The sequence below is a fragment of the Chiloscyllium punctatum genome, chromosome 23 (assembly GCF_047496795.1).
Source record: "Chiloscyllium punctatum isolate Juve2018m chromosome 23, sChiPun1.3, whole genome shotgun sequence".
In the NCBI taxonomy this organism is placed as follows: domain Eukaryota; kingdom Metazoa; phylum Chordata; class Chondrichthyes; order Orectolobiformes; family Hemiscylliidae; genus Chiloscyllium; species Chiloscyllium punctatum.
In genome coordinates, this window is record NC_092761.1 from 83,400,604 (window position 1) to 83,412,690 (window position 12,087).

General features: G+C 46.4%; 1 protein-coding gene across 2 annotated transcripts in view; it reads left to right on the top strand.

The window, feature by feature from the left end:
* Positions 1–2,136: 2,136 nt before the first annotated feature.
* c2cd2l (c2cd2 like) overlaps positions 2,137–12,087 on the top strand; it is a 161,479-nt gene continuing 151,528 nt past the window's right edge. For both annotated transcript variants that reach the window (XM_072593312.1, XM_072593314.1), the window contains exon 1: positions 2,137–3,025. In XM_072593312.1, the coding sequence (XP_072449413.1) occupies positions 2,666–3,025 (360 nt within the window). In that variant the 5' untranslated portion in view covers positions 2,137–2,665. The remainder of the gene's footprint in view (positions 3,026–12,087) is intronic.

The following is a 12,087-nucleotide window of genomic DNA, read 5'->3' on the forward strand; positions in this document are numbered from 1 at the left end:
TCATTCTCTGCCCCACTCATTCTCTGCCCCACTCCCTCTCCTTCCTCTCCCCTTTCCCATCCTCCCCTCCCTCCTGGTCTCGATCTCCCATCCTCTCAATCTCCACCTCCCCTGATTCCACATTCCCTCCTCCCTACTGCCCTCTCCCTCCCTTCTCCTTTTCCATTGCCCCTTACCTTCTCCCTCTCTTTTCCACCCAACTTTCTCACTCTCTTCCCTCCCCTCCCATTCCTATCACTTCCTCCCTTCCACCTACCCCCAAACGTCTCCCCCACACCCCTTCCCTCTTCCTCCTTCCCCCTCCACCACTTCCCCTTGCTCCCTCCCGACCTCCTTCCCCTCTCCCTCTTCACCCTCCCCCTTCCCTTCTCCTCTCGCCCCCCCCACTTCACCCTCTCCCCATCCCCATCTCTCCCCTGCCCCACTTCACCTACCCTATCATCCTCCCCTCCCTCCACCACAACCTCTTCCCTACTCCTCACTTCACCCTCTCTCCTTCCCTAACTCACCGTCTCCCCTGCCTTCCCCTTTCCCTCCTCACCCGCTCCCCTCCCCCGTCACCCTCACGCCCCACTACTCCCTCTTCACCCTACCCTCTCCCCTCACTTCACCCTCTCTCAGTCACCATCCCCTCCCACTAATTTCATCCTCACACCCCACTTCATCCTCACCCTTTCCTCCCCTCAACCACTTACCCCTCTCCCCACCCCTTCCCTCTTCCCTTCCCCCTCCCTTTCTTCACCCTCTCCCCACCCCTTCCCTCTTCCCTTCCCCCTACCTTTCTTCACCCTCTCCCCACCCCTTCCCTCTTCCCTTCCCCCTCCCTTTCTTCACCCTCTCCCCACCCCTTCCCTCTTCCCTTCCCCCTCCCTCTCTTCACCCTCTCCCCACCCCTTCCCTTTTCCCTTCCCCCTCCCTCTCTTCACCCTCTCCCCTTCCCCACTCCCTCTTCCCTTCCCCCCCTCCTCACCCTCTTCCCTTCCCCACTCCCTCTTCCCTTCCCCACTCCCTCTTCCCTTCCCCCCCTCCTCACCCTCTTCCCTCCCCTGCTATCTTCCCCCCTGTCCTTCCCTCTTTGCTGCTCCACTCCCCTCATCCCCCTCTCCTCATCCCTACTCCCCCTCTCCCCTCCCCATCTCCCTTTCCCCATCTCCCCTCTTCCTATCTCCTCTCCACCACCCCTCACCCTCCATTCCCCCACCCCTCACTCCCATCCCCCTCTCCCCTCCCCATCTCCCTTTCCCCACCTCCCCTCTTCCTATCTCCTCTCCACCACCCCTCACCCTCCATTCCCCCACCCCTCACTCCCATCCCCCACCTCTTGGGGGGTTTGTGTATGGGGGTTTGTGTGTGTTGTGGGGGGGGGGCCTGTCTCTGTGGGGGGTTGTGTGTGGGGTGTGTATGTGGGGGGGTCTGTGTGTGTGTCTATGTGTGGGCATGTGTGTGAGGATGTTTTGAGGGTGGTGTGTGGGGTGTATTTGTGTGGGTGTATGTCTGTGTGTGGTGGTGGGTGTGTGTCACTGGGTGTATGTGGAGGGGGTTGTGTGAGGATGTGTGCAGAGGTGTGTCTATGTGTGGGCATGTGTGTAAGGATGTGTCTGTGTGGGAGTGTGTGAGTGTCTGTATCTGTGTGTTGGGGGAATGTGTGTGTGTGTGTTGGGGAGGGGTGTCTGTGTATGGATGTATTTGTGTGTCGGGGGTGTGTGTATGTGGGGGGGGAAGAGGGTGTGTGTGTGTATGTGTGTGTCAGGGTATGTGTGTATGTGGGGGGAAGGGTGTGTGTGTATTTGTGTGTCAGGGGGTGTGTGCATGTAGGGGGAGAAGACGTGTGTGTATTTGTGTGTCAGGGGTTGTGTGTATGTTGGGGGGAGGGGTGTGTGTGTATTTGTGTGTCAGGAGGTGTGTGTATGTGGGGGGGAGAGGAGGGTGTGTGTATTTGTGTGTCAGGGTGTGTGTATGTGGGGGTGGAGAGGGGGTGTGTGTATTTGTGTGTCAGGGGTTGTGTGTATGTGGGGGGGAGAGGGGGTGTGCGTATTTGTGTGTCAGGGGTTGTGTGTATGTGGGGGGGAGAGGGGGTGTGTGTATTTGTGTGTCAGGGGAGGGCGTGTGTATTTGTCGGGGGGGGTGGAGCGCTCTGAATGCTGGGCCGGAGCCATCTCGACTCCGGGCTGAGCCCGGGAGCAGGCAGGGTGCGAGGGGAAGCTCTGTGCCTGACTCTGCCGTTTTAATCAGAGACACGGAGAATTACAGCCAGCAGCAGCAGCAGCGTCTCCTGGAGAAGGGAGGGCGGGATCCAGTGCGGCCGTCCCGGGAAATCACCTGGTGGTTCTTGCCACGCCAGCAATTTCAGCTCCAGCCTCGGGAGCATTACCCAGGACCTCAATGGATCGATCACCTCGTTAAGGATCGCTGCCGCCCGGGGGGGGGGGGGACTCTGTCGCTGTCAAGTTGCAACGTTTCATGTTGCAGTTGCCTCCTCGATACAATGTAGCGAGTGTGAGGTGTTGCTGTGAATCTAGCGGCAGGCAAGGGAGGAGGGGTTGCTTCGCTTGTTACAGTGTCGCCGGGAAAGGATACACTTTATCCAGGCGGGGGATTGTCAAATTGGAGAGGCGGACTGCGCGGCTGTGCTCTTTATGTCTGAGCCCGGCGGCCCCCTCTCTGCATGCCCGTCATGTCTGTGCTGTTCAGCCTGCTCGGCAGCTCCTCTGGGCCGGCTCTCCTACAGCACGCCGGCTGGCTCGCCCTCCTGCTTCTGTTCGCAGCTTCCATCGTGACCGTCCTGACCTGGCTGGTGCAGTATTCCTTCGGGATTTGGAGGCGAGGCGCCGGGGACAGGCAGCGTCCTCCTGCCAGCCTGGGCATTTGGAGCTCTCTCTTGAAACTCGGCTGCTCCCGGGAAGACAGCGTCTCCGGCTCGGGGCTCAGGCGCCTCGTCACTTCCCTGTTCTCCTTCAAGTCCTTCAGAGACAATTGGCAGAGGACGTGGATCAAAGCGCTGAACGACCAGGCTTGTCGCATTGGGGTAGGTAACTGTGTTCTCATGGTCCTTAAGATGTCATGGTTCAGGCCCCTACAGCCGGTTGTATTCATTCGACCCCACCAGCCAGAGCTGATGGCTTGTGAGTCCAAGGTCCACACTGCCGGCCTTGTACCCAGTGCAGAAATTTGGAATGATTTCTTGTCTTTGAGTTTGTTTTGGAGTTGGTACCTGGAGCCAGTGCTTTTACCCTAGGACTGTAAAATAATCGGGCCCCTCTTGTGTTGAGAGGTTGGCAAAGTTGCATTTTGACAGGAGCAGCAGGGCCTGTGATATGAGCAGCTTTCTGGATGCTGGGGATGATTTATGGAGAGTCTTTAACTCACTGGGACTTGACACTTAACTGCATCTGTTGGGTGACATTGGCAGCAGACTTGTGTTTTCATTGCCCTTTTATTTCTTTGACTTTTTTAAAACCTTTTTTCATTGTGGTCCTCGAGCACTGAACATCCCGTTCCTTACTGGAGCACTGTCTGTGGACATTAACCTTGGCCACTCCTGTAAATTTGTCCAATTAAAAACTGTGAGCTTTTCAATTTGAAATCACAGTTGAGCCTGGTCATATAAGCATTCTCTACCCATTTCCCCCAACCTTGTTATGGTTGGACATATTTCTGGACATTGTATTGGCCCACCTAGTCAAACCCAGTTTTCTGCTCCATCTCCAACATTTTTACAGTTAATAAACACAAGCTTTCAAAAAATAGAGGTGTAGAGAGTTTTGTTTAAGCTTTTTATTTCTTTATTCGTCATTGTATATTGGAGATGAATGTTTCATCCTGTGAGATAGCTGGGCGATCCTGGAGGATTAGCAACCTGTACGCTCTACCTCCCCTTCACCCGAGTACCCTTCTGTATAATTGAGGGCTATCGATTGGCATTCAGCAGTGGATAAGCTGGGGGACATTGAGAGAAACCTTCCTTCTGCACAGACTGCAAATTTTATTTTTGCCCATTCAAGATGGTAAAAGCTGAACAGCAACCCAGATGGTGTACTTTAAACCTCTTGGAAGCAGTCAGTATCAGAAACCTAAAGAAAGTCTGCTGGAAAAATAAATCAGGTCCTAGGGTGTGTTGGTCCAGAAGTTTCCCTTCTGTACATTTTGATATTGTTTAGTGGAGAATATGTTTTGAGGAGATAAAATGTGTTGCTAATAGGTGTTATCTATTGTAAAGGAAGGATAATAATGGGTTGCCTGTAAGTTCTATGTCATTGGTGGTAACGTTGGAAATGGGGAAAAAAGATTGACTGACTGAGAGGAAACAGTAGGTATAAATGGGTCACTTTCTGGTTGGCAAGATGTACCAAGTCATATGACACAAGGGTCACTTCTGAGCTGTTTTACAATTTATCAACTGATGTATGAAAAGACAAGATGTATGGTTGCTAAATTTGCTGACATCTCAAAGATAGGTAGGAAACTGAATTGTGCAAAGGACATAACGTAGCTACCAAAGGTTAAGTAACTGGGTAAAGATCTGGCAAATCGAATATGATGCGGGAATTCATGAGACTGGTTATTTTGGAATGAAGAATAAGAAAGGAGCAGGTTATTTAAGTGGTGATCAGCTGCAAGTCTCTGAGCGCATGAAGAGTTTAATATGAAGGCATAGCAAGTAATCAGGAAAACTAATACAACTGTGTGAGGGAAATTGAATACAAAATAAGTAGGGAGGTTATTCTTCAGTTATACAAAGTGTTAGTGAGACCACATCTGTCATATTGTATACAGTGCTGGTCTCCTTATCTAAGGAAGGACATAAACATATTGGAAGTAGTTTGGACTAATACCTGGAATATGTGAGCAAAGGTTGGACAGGTTAGGTTTGTATTCATCAAGTGGCAACTTGATTGAAATATACAAGATCCTAGAGAATCTTTACAGAGTGAATTTAGAGAGAACGCTTCCTTTTGTGGGAGCATCTAACCCTAGGGGTCACTGTTTAAAATTTAAGGGGTTGATCATTGAAGAGAAAGATGGGAGAATTTTTTTTTGTCGGAGGGTCATGAGTCTTTGGAACTCTTCCACAAAAGCAGTCTTTGAATATTTTTAGGACAAAGGGGATGGATTCTTGATGAGCAAAGGAGTGAAATGATTTCAGGCAGAGAAGGAATACTCAAACCAGTCATGGCCTTGTTGAATGTATGATGTGAAGGAGCCAGTGTTGGACTGGGGTGGACACAGTTAAAAATCACACAACACCAGGTTATGGTGCAACAGGTTTGTTTGAAGGAGCAGTGCTCCAAAAGCTAGTGCTTCCAAATAAACCTGTTGGATTATAACCTGGTGTTGTGTGACCTTATTGAATGCATAGTAGGCTGTGAGCCTCAGTCTTGCTAATTGTTAATTTTGAACATTTTGTATGCTAAAGGGAACCTGCCTTGTGTTTAATCTGTACAATCATATATCCAGCAATATGTCCCTTCAGTAAGATATCTGAATCCATTTTATTCTGTGACCTTTAACTAATCCATCACCTATCTTATTGTTTATGCCACTTGATCTATCCAGAATGCTTGTCTCTGATTCATGCTGGCCAACCTCTTAATGGCACTCCGTCCCCTGGAAGGGTTGCGTGCAACATTGGGATGTGTTAATCTGGTACAATGTCTGAAGCATGACTGCCTGGCTGACAGACAGGCTGGGTTGAAACATTGACCTTTATCCATGTTTGAATCCAATCCAGACTGACGGCCACTTTTGAAATAATTCAGGATTGCCTGGCCAGAAGCCATTTCCTCATAGTTAAGGAGCTAAATCACAGAACTGTCCACACTTGGTCTGCAGTGAATAGCCTCGCTCAGAGTATGTGCTGTTGCTGTGGAAGGTAGGAATAAGACCATAAGACATAGGAGTGGAAGTAAGGCCATTTGGCCCATCGAGTCCACGCCGCCATTCAAGCATGGGTGATGGGCATTTCAACACCACTTACTGCAGTGTCCCCATATTCCTTAATTCCTTGCGAGATTAAGAATTTATCAATCTCTGCCTTGAAGACATTTAATGTCCCAGCCTCCACTGCACTCTGTGGTAGTGAATTCCACAGGCCCACCACTCTCTGGCTGAAGAAATGTCTCCTCATTTCAGTTCTAAATTGACCCCCCTCTAATTCTAAGGCTGTGCCCATGAGTCCTAGTATCCCCATCTAACGGAAACAAATTCCCACCCTTTCTAAGCCATGCATTACCTTGTAAGTTTCTATTAGATCTCCCCTCAACCTTATGAACTCTAATGAATACAATCCCAGGATCCTCAGCCGTTCATCGTATGTTAGGCCTATGTTCCAGGGATCATCCATGTGAATCTCTGCTGGACACACTCCGGTACCAGTATGTCCTTCCTGAGGTGTGGGGCCCAAAACTGGACACAGTATTCTAAATGGGGCATAACCAGACCTTTTATAAAGTCTCAGCACATCACTGCTTTTATATTCCAACCCTCTTGAAATAAGTGACAACATTACATTTGCTTTCTTAACCATGGACTCAACTTGCAAGTTAACCTTAGAGAATCCTGGACTATCACTCCCAGATCCCTTTGTACTTTGGCTTTATGAATTTTCTCACCGTGTATAAAATAGTCCATTCCTGTATTCTTTTTTCCAAAGTGCAAGACCTCACATTTGCTCACATTGAATTTCATCAACCGTTTCTTGGACCATTCTCCTAAACTGTCTAAATGTTTCTGTAGCCTCCCTACCTCCTCAGAACTACCTGCCTGACCACCTAACTTTGTATCATTGGTGAACTTCGCCAGAATGCCCCCAGTCTCTTCATCCAGATCATTTATTTCTAAAGTGAAGAGCTGGGGCCCCGACACTGAACCCTGCAGGACACCACTTGTCACCAGCTGCCATTCCAAAAAAGGACCTTTTAACCTTCACCTTACTCAGCAGCCTCCCGTGAGACACTTATCAAAGGCCTTTTGGAAGTCTAGATAGATAACATCCACTGGAGTTCCCTGGTCTAACTTACCTGTTACCTCTTCAAAAAATTCTAACAATCTATAGTCATATTAATGCTACATTAAAATGAAGTTTCAGTTTGTTGGGTAGAAGAGAGAATCACTGTGCATCTGATTCCGAACCCAGGAGTCAAGGGTGTAAATGCACATGAGCTGGTATCCAGGAACCTGGGCTCATGTCCTGATAATGTCAAGTAGCTGTGAAATTTGAATTTAATTAAAAACCTGGATTTTAAGGTTTACGTGACACAGAGGTAGTAGTGTCCCTAGCTTTGGGCTAGGACTCCTGCGTTCAAGTCCCAGCTGCACCGGAGGTGTGGAATACTATATCTGAACAGGCTGATAGAATAAAAGAATAAAAAGAATAATAGAATCCAAGGTTTTGTTTCATTCATTGGGTGTGGGCTTAATTAGCCAAGTCAGCATTTATTGCCCCCTCCCCAATTGCCCTTGCTGTCTAAGCCATTTCAGAGGACAGTTAAGAGTCAACCTAATTGCTGTGGGTCTGGAGTCACTTGTAGGGCAAACCAGGTAAGGAGGGCAGAGTTTGTTCCTTTTGAAGGACATCAGTGAGACAGGTGGGAATTTACAATGATCTTTGACAGGATTAACATTAGGGTTAGGCTGCCATTACTGTGATTAGCTGTCAACTGGGGAAAGATGGTCATAGTGGTTATGTCGCTCTGTTAGTAATGTAGAGGCCCAAACTAATGCTCTGGGCACATAAATTCAAATTTGACCACGACAGTTGGTGAAATTTACATTCAGTAATAAATCTGGAACTGAAAGGTGGTCTCAGGTAATGACGACAACTATCGATGTTAAAGTCATCGTTTAGGGAAGGAAACCTTCCATCCTTGCTTGGTCTGCCCTACAAACGACTGAGCAACATGGTTGAGTGTAAAGTGTCCTCTGAATCGGCCTAACTCAATTCAATTGCAGTTAGGGATTAGCAACAAACGGTAACCTTTGTCAGCAACGCCCACAACACGTGAAAGAATGAAGATAAAAATGCTTGACTCATATAATAAGCACTAAAAATGGAAAATGCTCCATCCATGGGGCTGATGTTGAGCATAACTTACAGGAAAACATTTGTCTTAGAAGTGCAATTGGTGATATCATTTCAATAACAATAATAAAGTAAACTTATTTTAGTACTGTATACAAACATACTGCATAGCTCTGTTCACTATTCAAACCAAGACCGTAAAAGTCTTACATATGCTGTTTGCCTCCTGCAAGTATCATATTCATTTCCTGTCACGCTTCCTCTCATTTTATCTCAATTACCAAAAGCACCATTATGAATAATCTCACTTTATTTTAGAAAGGCTATCTCAGTTAAAATAACAGAGGAGTGCAATTATTAGTCACCAATATGATAAACTCCCAGACATTTCCAATGCCAATGTGCTTTGAAGGGGTACAGTAGCGACTGGGAAAAATTATACTAGGGTTTATGATGTTATAGCAAAGGGTAACATCACGTGGGTAAGTTATACAAATGTAACTTCCCTTGTGTTTGAAACGATGGGGGTTGACCTTTATCAAGTAGTTTCAACTGATTAAGGCTTTTGATAGGGTAACTTTTGAGAAGATATTTCATATTATGGAAATAGATATTCAGAAACAGTATAATCATGTCATCACAGATAGTCCATTCTGCAGTAACCTGACCTGGCACCTTTTCACAGGGTAATGGGAATGATCTCCCCCAAAAAGCTCTGGATCCTGGGAGTCAATTGAAATTATTTTCATTTGACATTTCGCTGGGAAAGTGTATTGAGGAATATGGAGCAAAATGAGTCAGTTAGCTCAGTTGACTGGATGGCTGGTTTACAGTGTAGGGTAATGCCAGCAGCATAGGTTCAATGCCTACACCAGCTGAGGTTATATTAAGGACCCTCCTTCTCAACCTCTCCCCTCAGCTGAGACATGGTGACCCTCAGAGTTTGCTGCTCCTCGGATGCTGCCTGAACTGCTGTGCACTTCCAGCACCACTAATCCAAAATCTGGTTTCCAGCATCTGCAGTCATTGTTTTTACCTCAGACCACCAGTCATCTCTCTCCCTAATGAGAGAGCATTACAGAGCAAAACTGGGTAAATGGAATTGAAGGACAGATCAGCCATGAACTATTTGAATTTCAAAACAGTCTGATGAGCCGAGAAGTTTACATCTGTTCCTACATTCCCAAATATATTTAAATAAGCAAACTAACTCGGTAAAGGAGCCACAGTTCATTGGATCTTGTGCTTTGGGTCATTGCGAATGCAGTTTTGCTTTGTGCGTTGAAGAATGAAGCTGGCTGTGAAGCTACAGGGCTGTGATGGTTTACTGCTGTAAAACACAAGGAGGAGTTAAAAGCTATGCATATTCAGACAATGATCGTATCAGCGAGCTCTGCTTAACGCTTACTGTACAGGTGAGTCATACCTTCACTGCCTGGTGCTATCACCTCTGAGTCTACCAAAGGTGAAGATGGGGCTTATTAAAATGTGGTATGGAGGTTACAGTTCAACAGGTTTGTTTGAAAACACTAGCTACCTGAAGAAGGAGCAGGGGTCTGAAAGCTTGTCATATGATTTTTGACTTGATTAAAAAGTGACTGAATTGGTTATCAGGAAATATTGGGAGTGCCATGCTATCAGATTTTGTCAGCTCCTCCCTGACTTTACCACCAGATGATTGAACAGGTTTGCTCATGAGCAGTTTTCGTGGGTTTTACATTTTGTGACCCAGTCTTGATCCCCAGTTCTCTGTAATCATGGGACATGATCAATCCTGTGTGTTGCTTACCTGTATCTCAGTGAATGCTGAGCAGCTACAAAGCTGTGTGTGTGAGAGATGGCTGTGTATCTTGCATACTTTACCAGTGCTGTTGGATAAGGTTGTATATGTTGCAGTGGTAAGGAAGCCCAGTTAATGTGAATTTTGAATTGGAGTAAATGTCCTTCATCAGTGAGTTCCATAGAATTCAGCATATCAAGCATTCTCCAACTCTTCAAATGAGTATCCTCTTACCAAGTATGTTATACTCTTGAGTTAAATTCTTTTAGACCAAGTCCAGGCATACACTTGCCTGTTTCAGGCAGTCCCTGACTTATGACTGTCCAACTTATGAACAAAATCCCATACAGAGGTATATTAATATTCATTTTAAAGATCTGACGTGAACATTTCTTTGTACTTACAAGCAGCTATCCTGTATTGTGTTTTGACTTGAGTACAAATTGACTTATCAGTGGAACCTGTTTACAACCTGGGGATTGGTTGTGGTTTTGTTTCATCCAAACTCTCACCTTCTTTATAAACTGGCTGCCTCTTGCCCTTGAGAAGGTGATGGTGGAACCAACTGTCTGAAGTGCTGCAGTCCATCTGCTATGGGTACACCCCACAGTGTTGCCAGGGAGAAAGTTCCAAGATTTTGACCCAGTGACAGTGAATGAATGTTGGTGTATTTTCCATGTCACAATGGTGAGTGGTTTGGAGAGGAATTACTGGTTGGTCGTGTTCTTTCCAGACAACAGAGAGTGCAGGCTGTAAAAGGTGCTGTTAGAGAGACCTCAGTGTATTGTTGCAGTGTATCATGTATATGTTACACACACCCTCACTGAGAGAGCCCGTGGTGAGAGAGTCAGTGCTGACAATGGTAGCATTGCAGTGGGTTGCAGACAAGCAGGCTGCATTGCTCTGGATGGTGTTGAGCTTCTTGAGCATTTTTAATGCTACACTCATTCAGGTAAGTGGAGAGTATTCCATTACATTCTGCATTAGTATCCTCTCCCCTCTGGTTCAGCTCAGTTGGCTGGACTTTTGGTTTGCGAGCAGTGTAATGCCAATTCCCATTCAATTCCCATCAGCGGTTTGAGGTTACCATGATGGACTCACCTTCTCAATGTCTTCCCTTGTCTGAGGTCTGGCGGCCCTCAGGTTAAATCACTACCAGTTGCTTCTTTGTACTGAGAGAGCAGCCCCTATGGTCTGGTAAGACTATGGTGACACTACAATAATAACTCTGGAAGTTTTCTAAGTGGCAGCTGATGAAACTGTCATCATAAGTTCACCTCCTCAGACTTCCCTTACATCAGCGGCACTGTTGTGCTGATGAGTAGAATTGTTGAGCTATTTTAAGTTGCTGACCGTTAAGCTGCCAAGAACAATTTCTTTGCTGGTGTTGTGTTGCAACAGATTTCTTGGCTTCTACACAATACACTCTCATTGTTGTGAAATCCAATAAACATATATTCATATCATAAAAAGAGTTCTTCCGATCAAATAAATGTCTCACTGTCTATGGCTTAACCAACGCAATCAATGATTAGTCAAAAAATTCTCACCCATTTCAAGATACATTTGTCCAAATCCCTTGGCCTTTGCAGCTCTCAAGGTCCTGAGAGGGCTTGACAGGGCAGATGTTGAAGGGATGTTTCTTCTTGAGGGAGAATCGAGAACTCAGGGCCATTGATTTCAAAATTAGGAGTCACCCATTTAGGATGGCGATAAGGAGACGTTGTTTCTCACAGACGGTCATGGGTCACTTCCTCAAAATGTCTTAGAAGCAGAGTCTTTGAATATTTCAAAGACAGAGGTGTAGTCATTCTTAGAAAGCCAAGGGGGTGAAATGTTTTTCTGTAACCTCAAATCCGGCATTCACAATCAGATCAGTTATGATCGTGTTAAATAGAAGAGCAAGCTAAAGGGATCCAAGGCCCAATCCGAATTTGTATGTAACCCCTTGGTGGCCCCATCACTCCTGCAAATCTCTAATCTCAGTGATGGCTCATTGCCAAATTCCATTCGAAAGCACTTCTGTGAAGTGCTTTGGAGCTTGTTACTGGGTTAAAGGTGCCATATAAATACAAGTTGTTGTCGTTGTTGTCGTTGTTGTCGTTGTTGTCGTCGTCGTCGTTGTCGTTGTAGTTGTAGTTGTAGTATTGCTGCTGGCCTGGATTCATATTAGGTGAAAGTGGGTATTGCAGATGCTGGAGATTAGAGTCAAGATTAGAGTGGTGCTGGAAAAGCACAGCAGGTCAGGCAGCATCCGAGGAGCTGGAAAATCGACATTTCGATCAAAAAT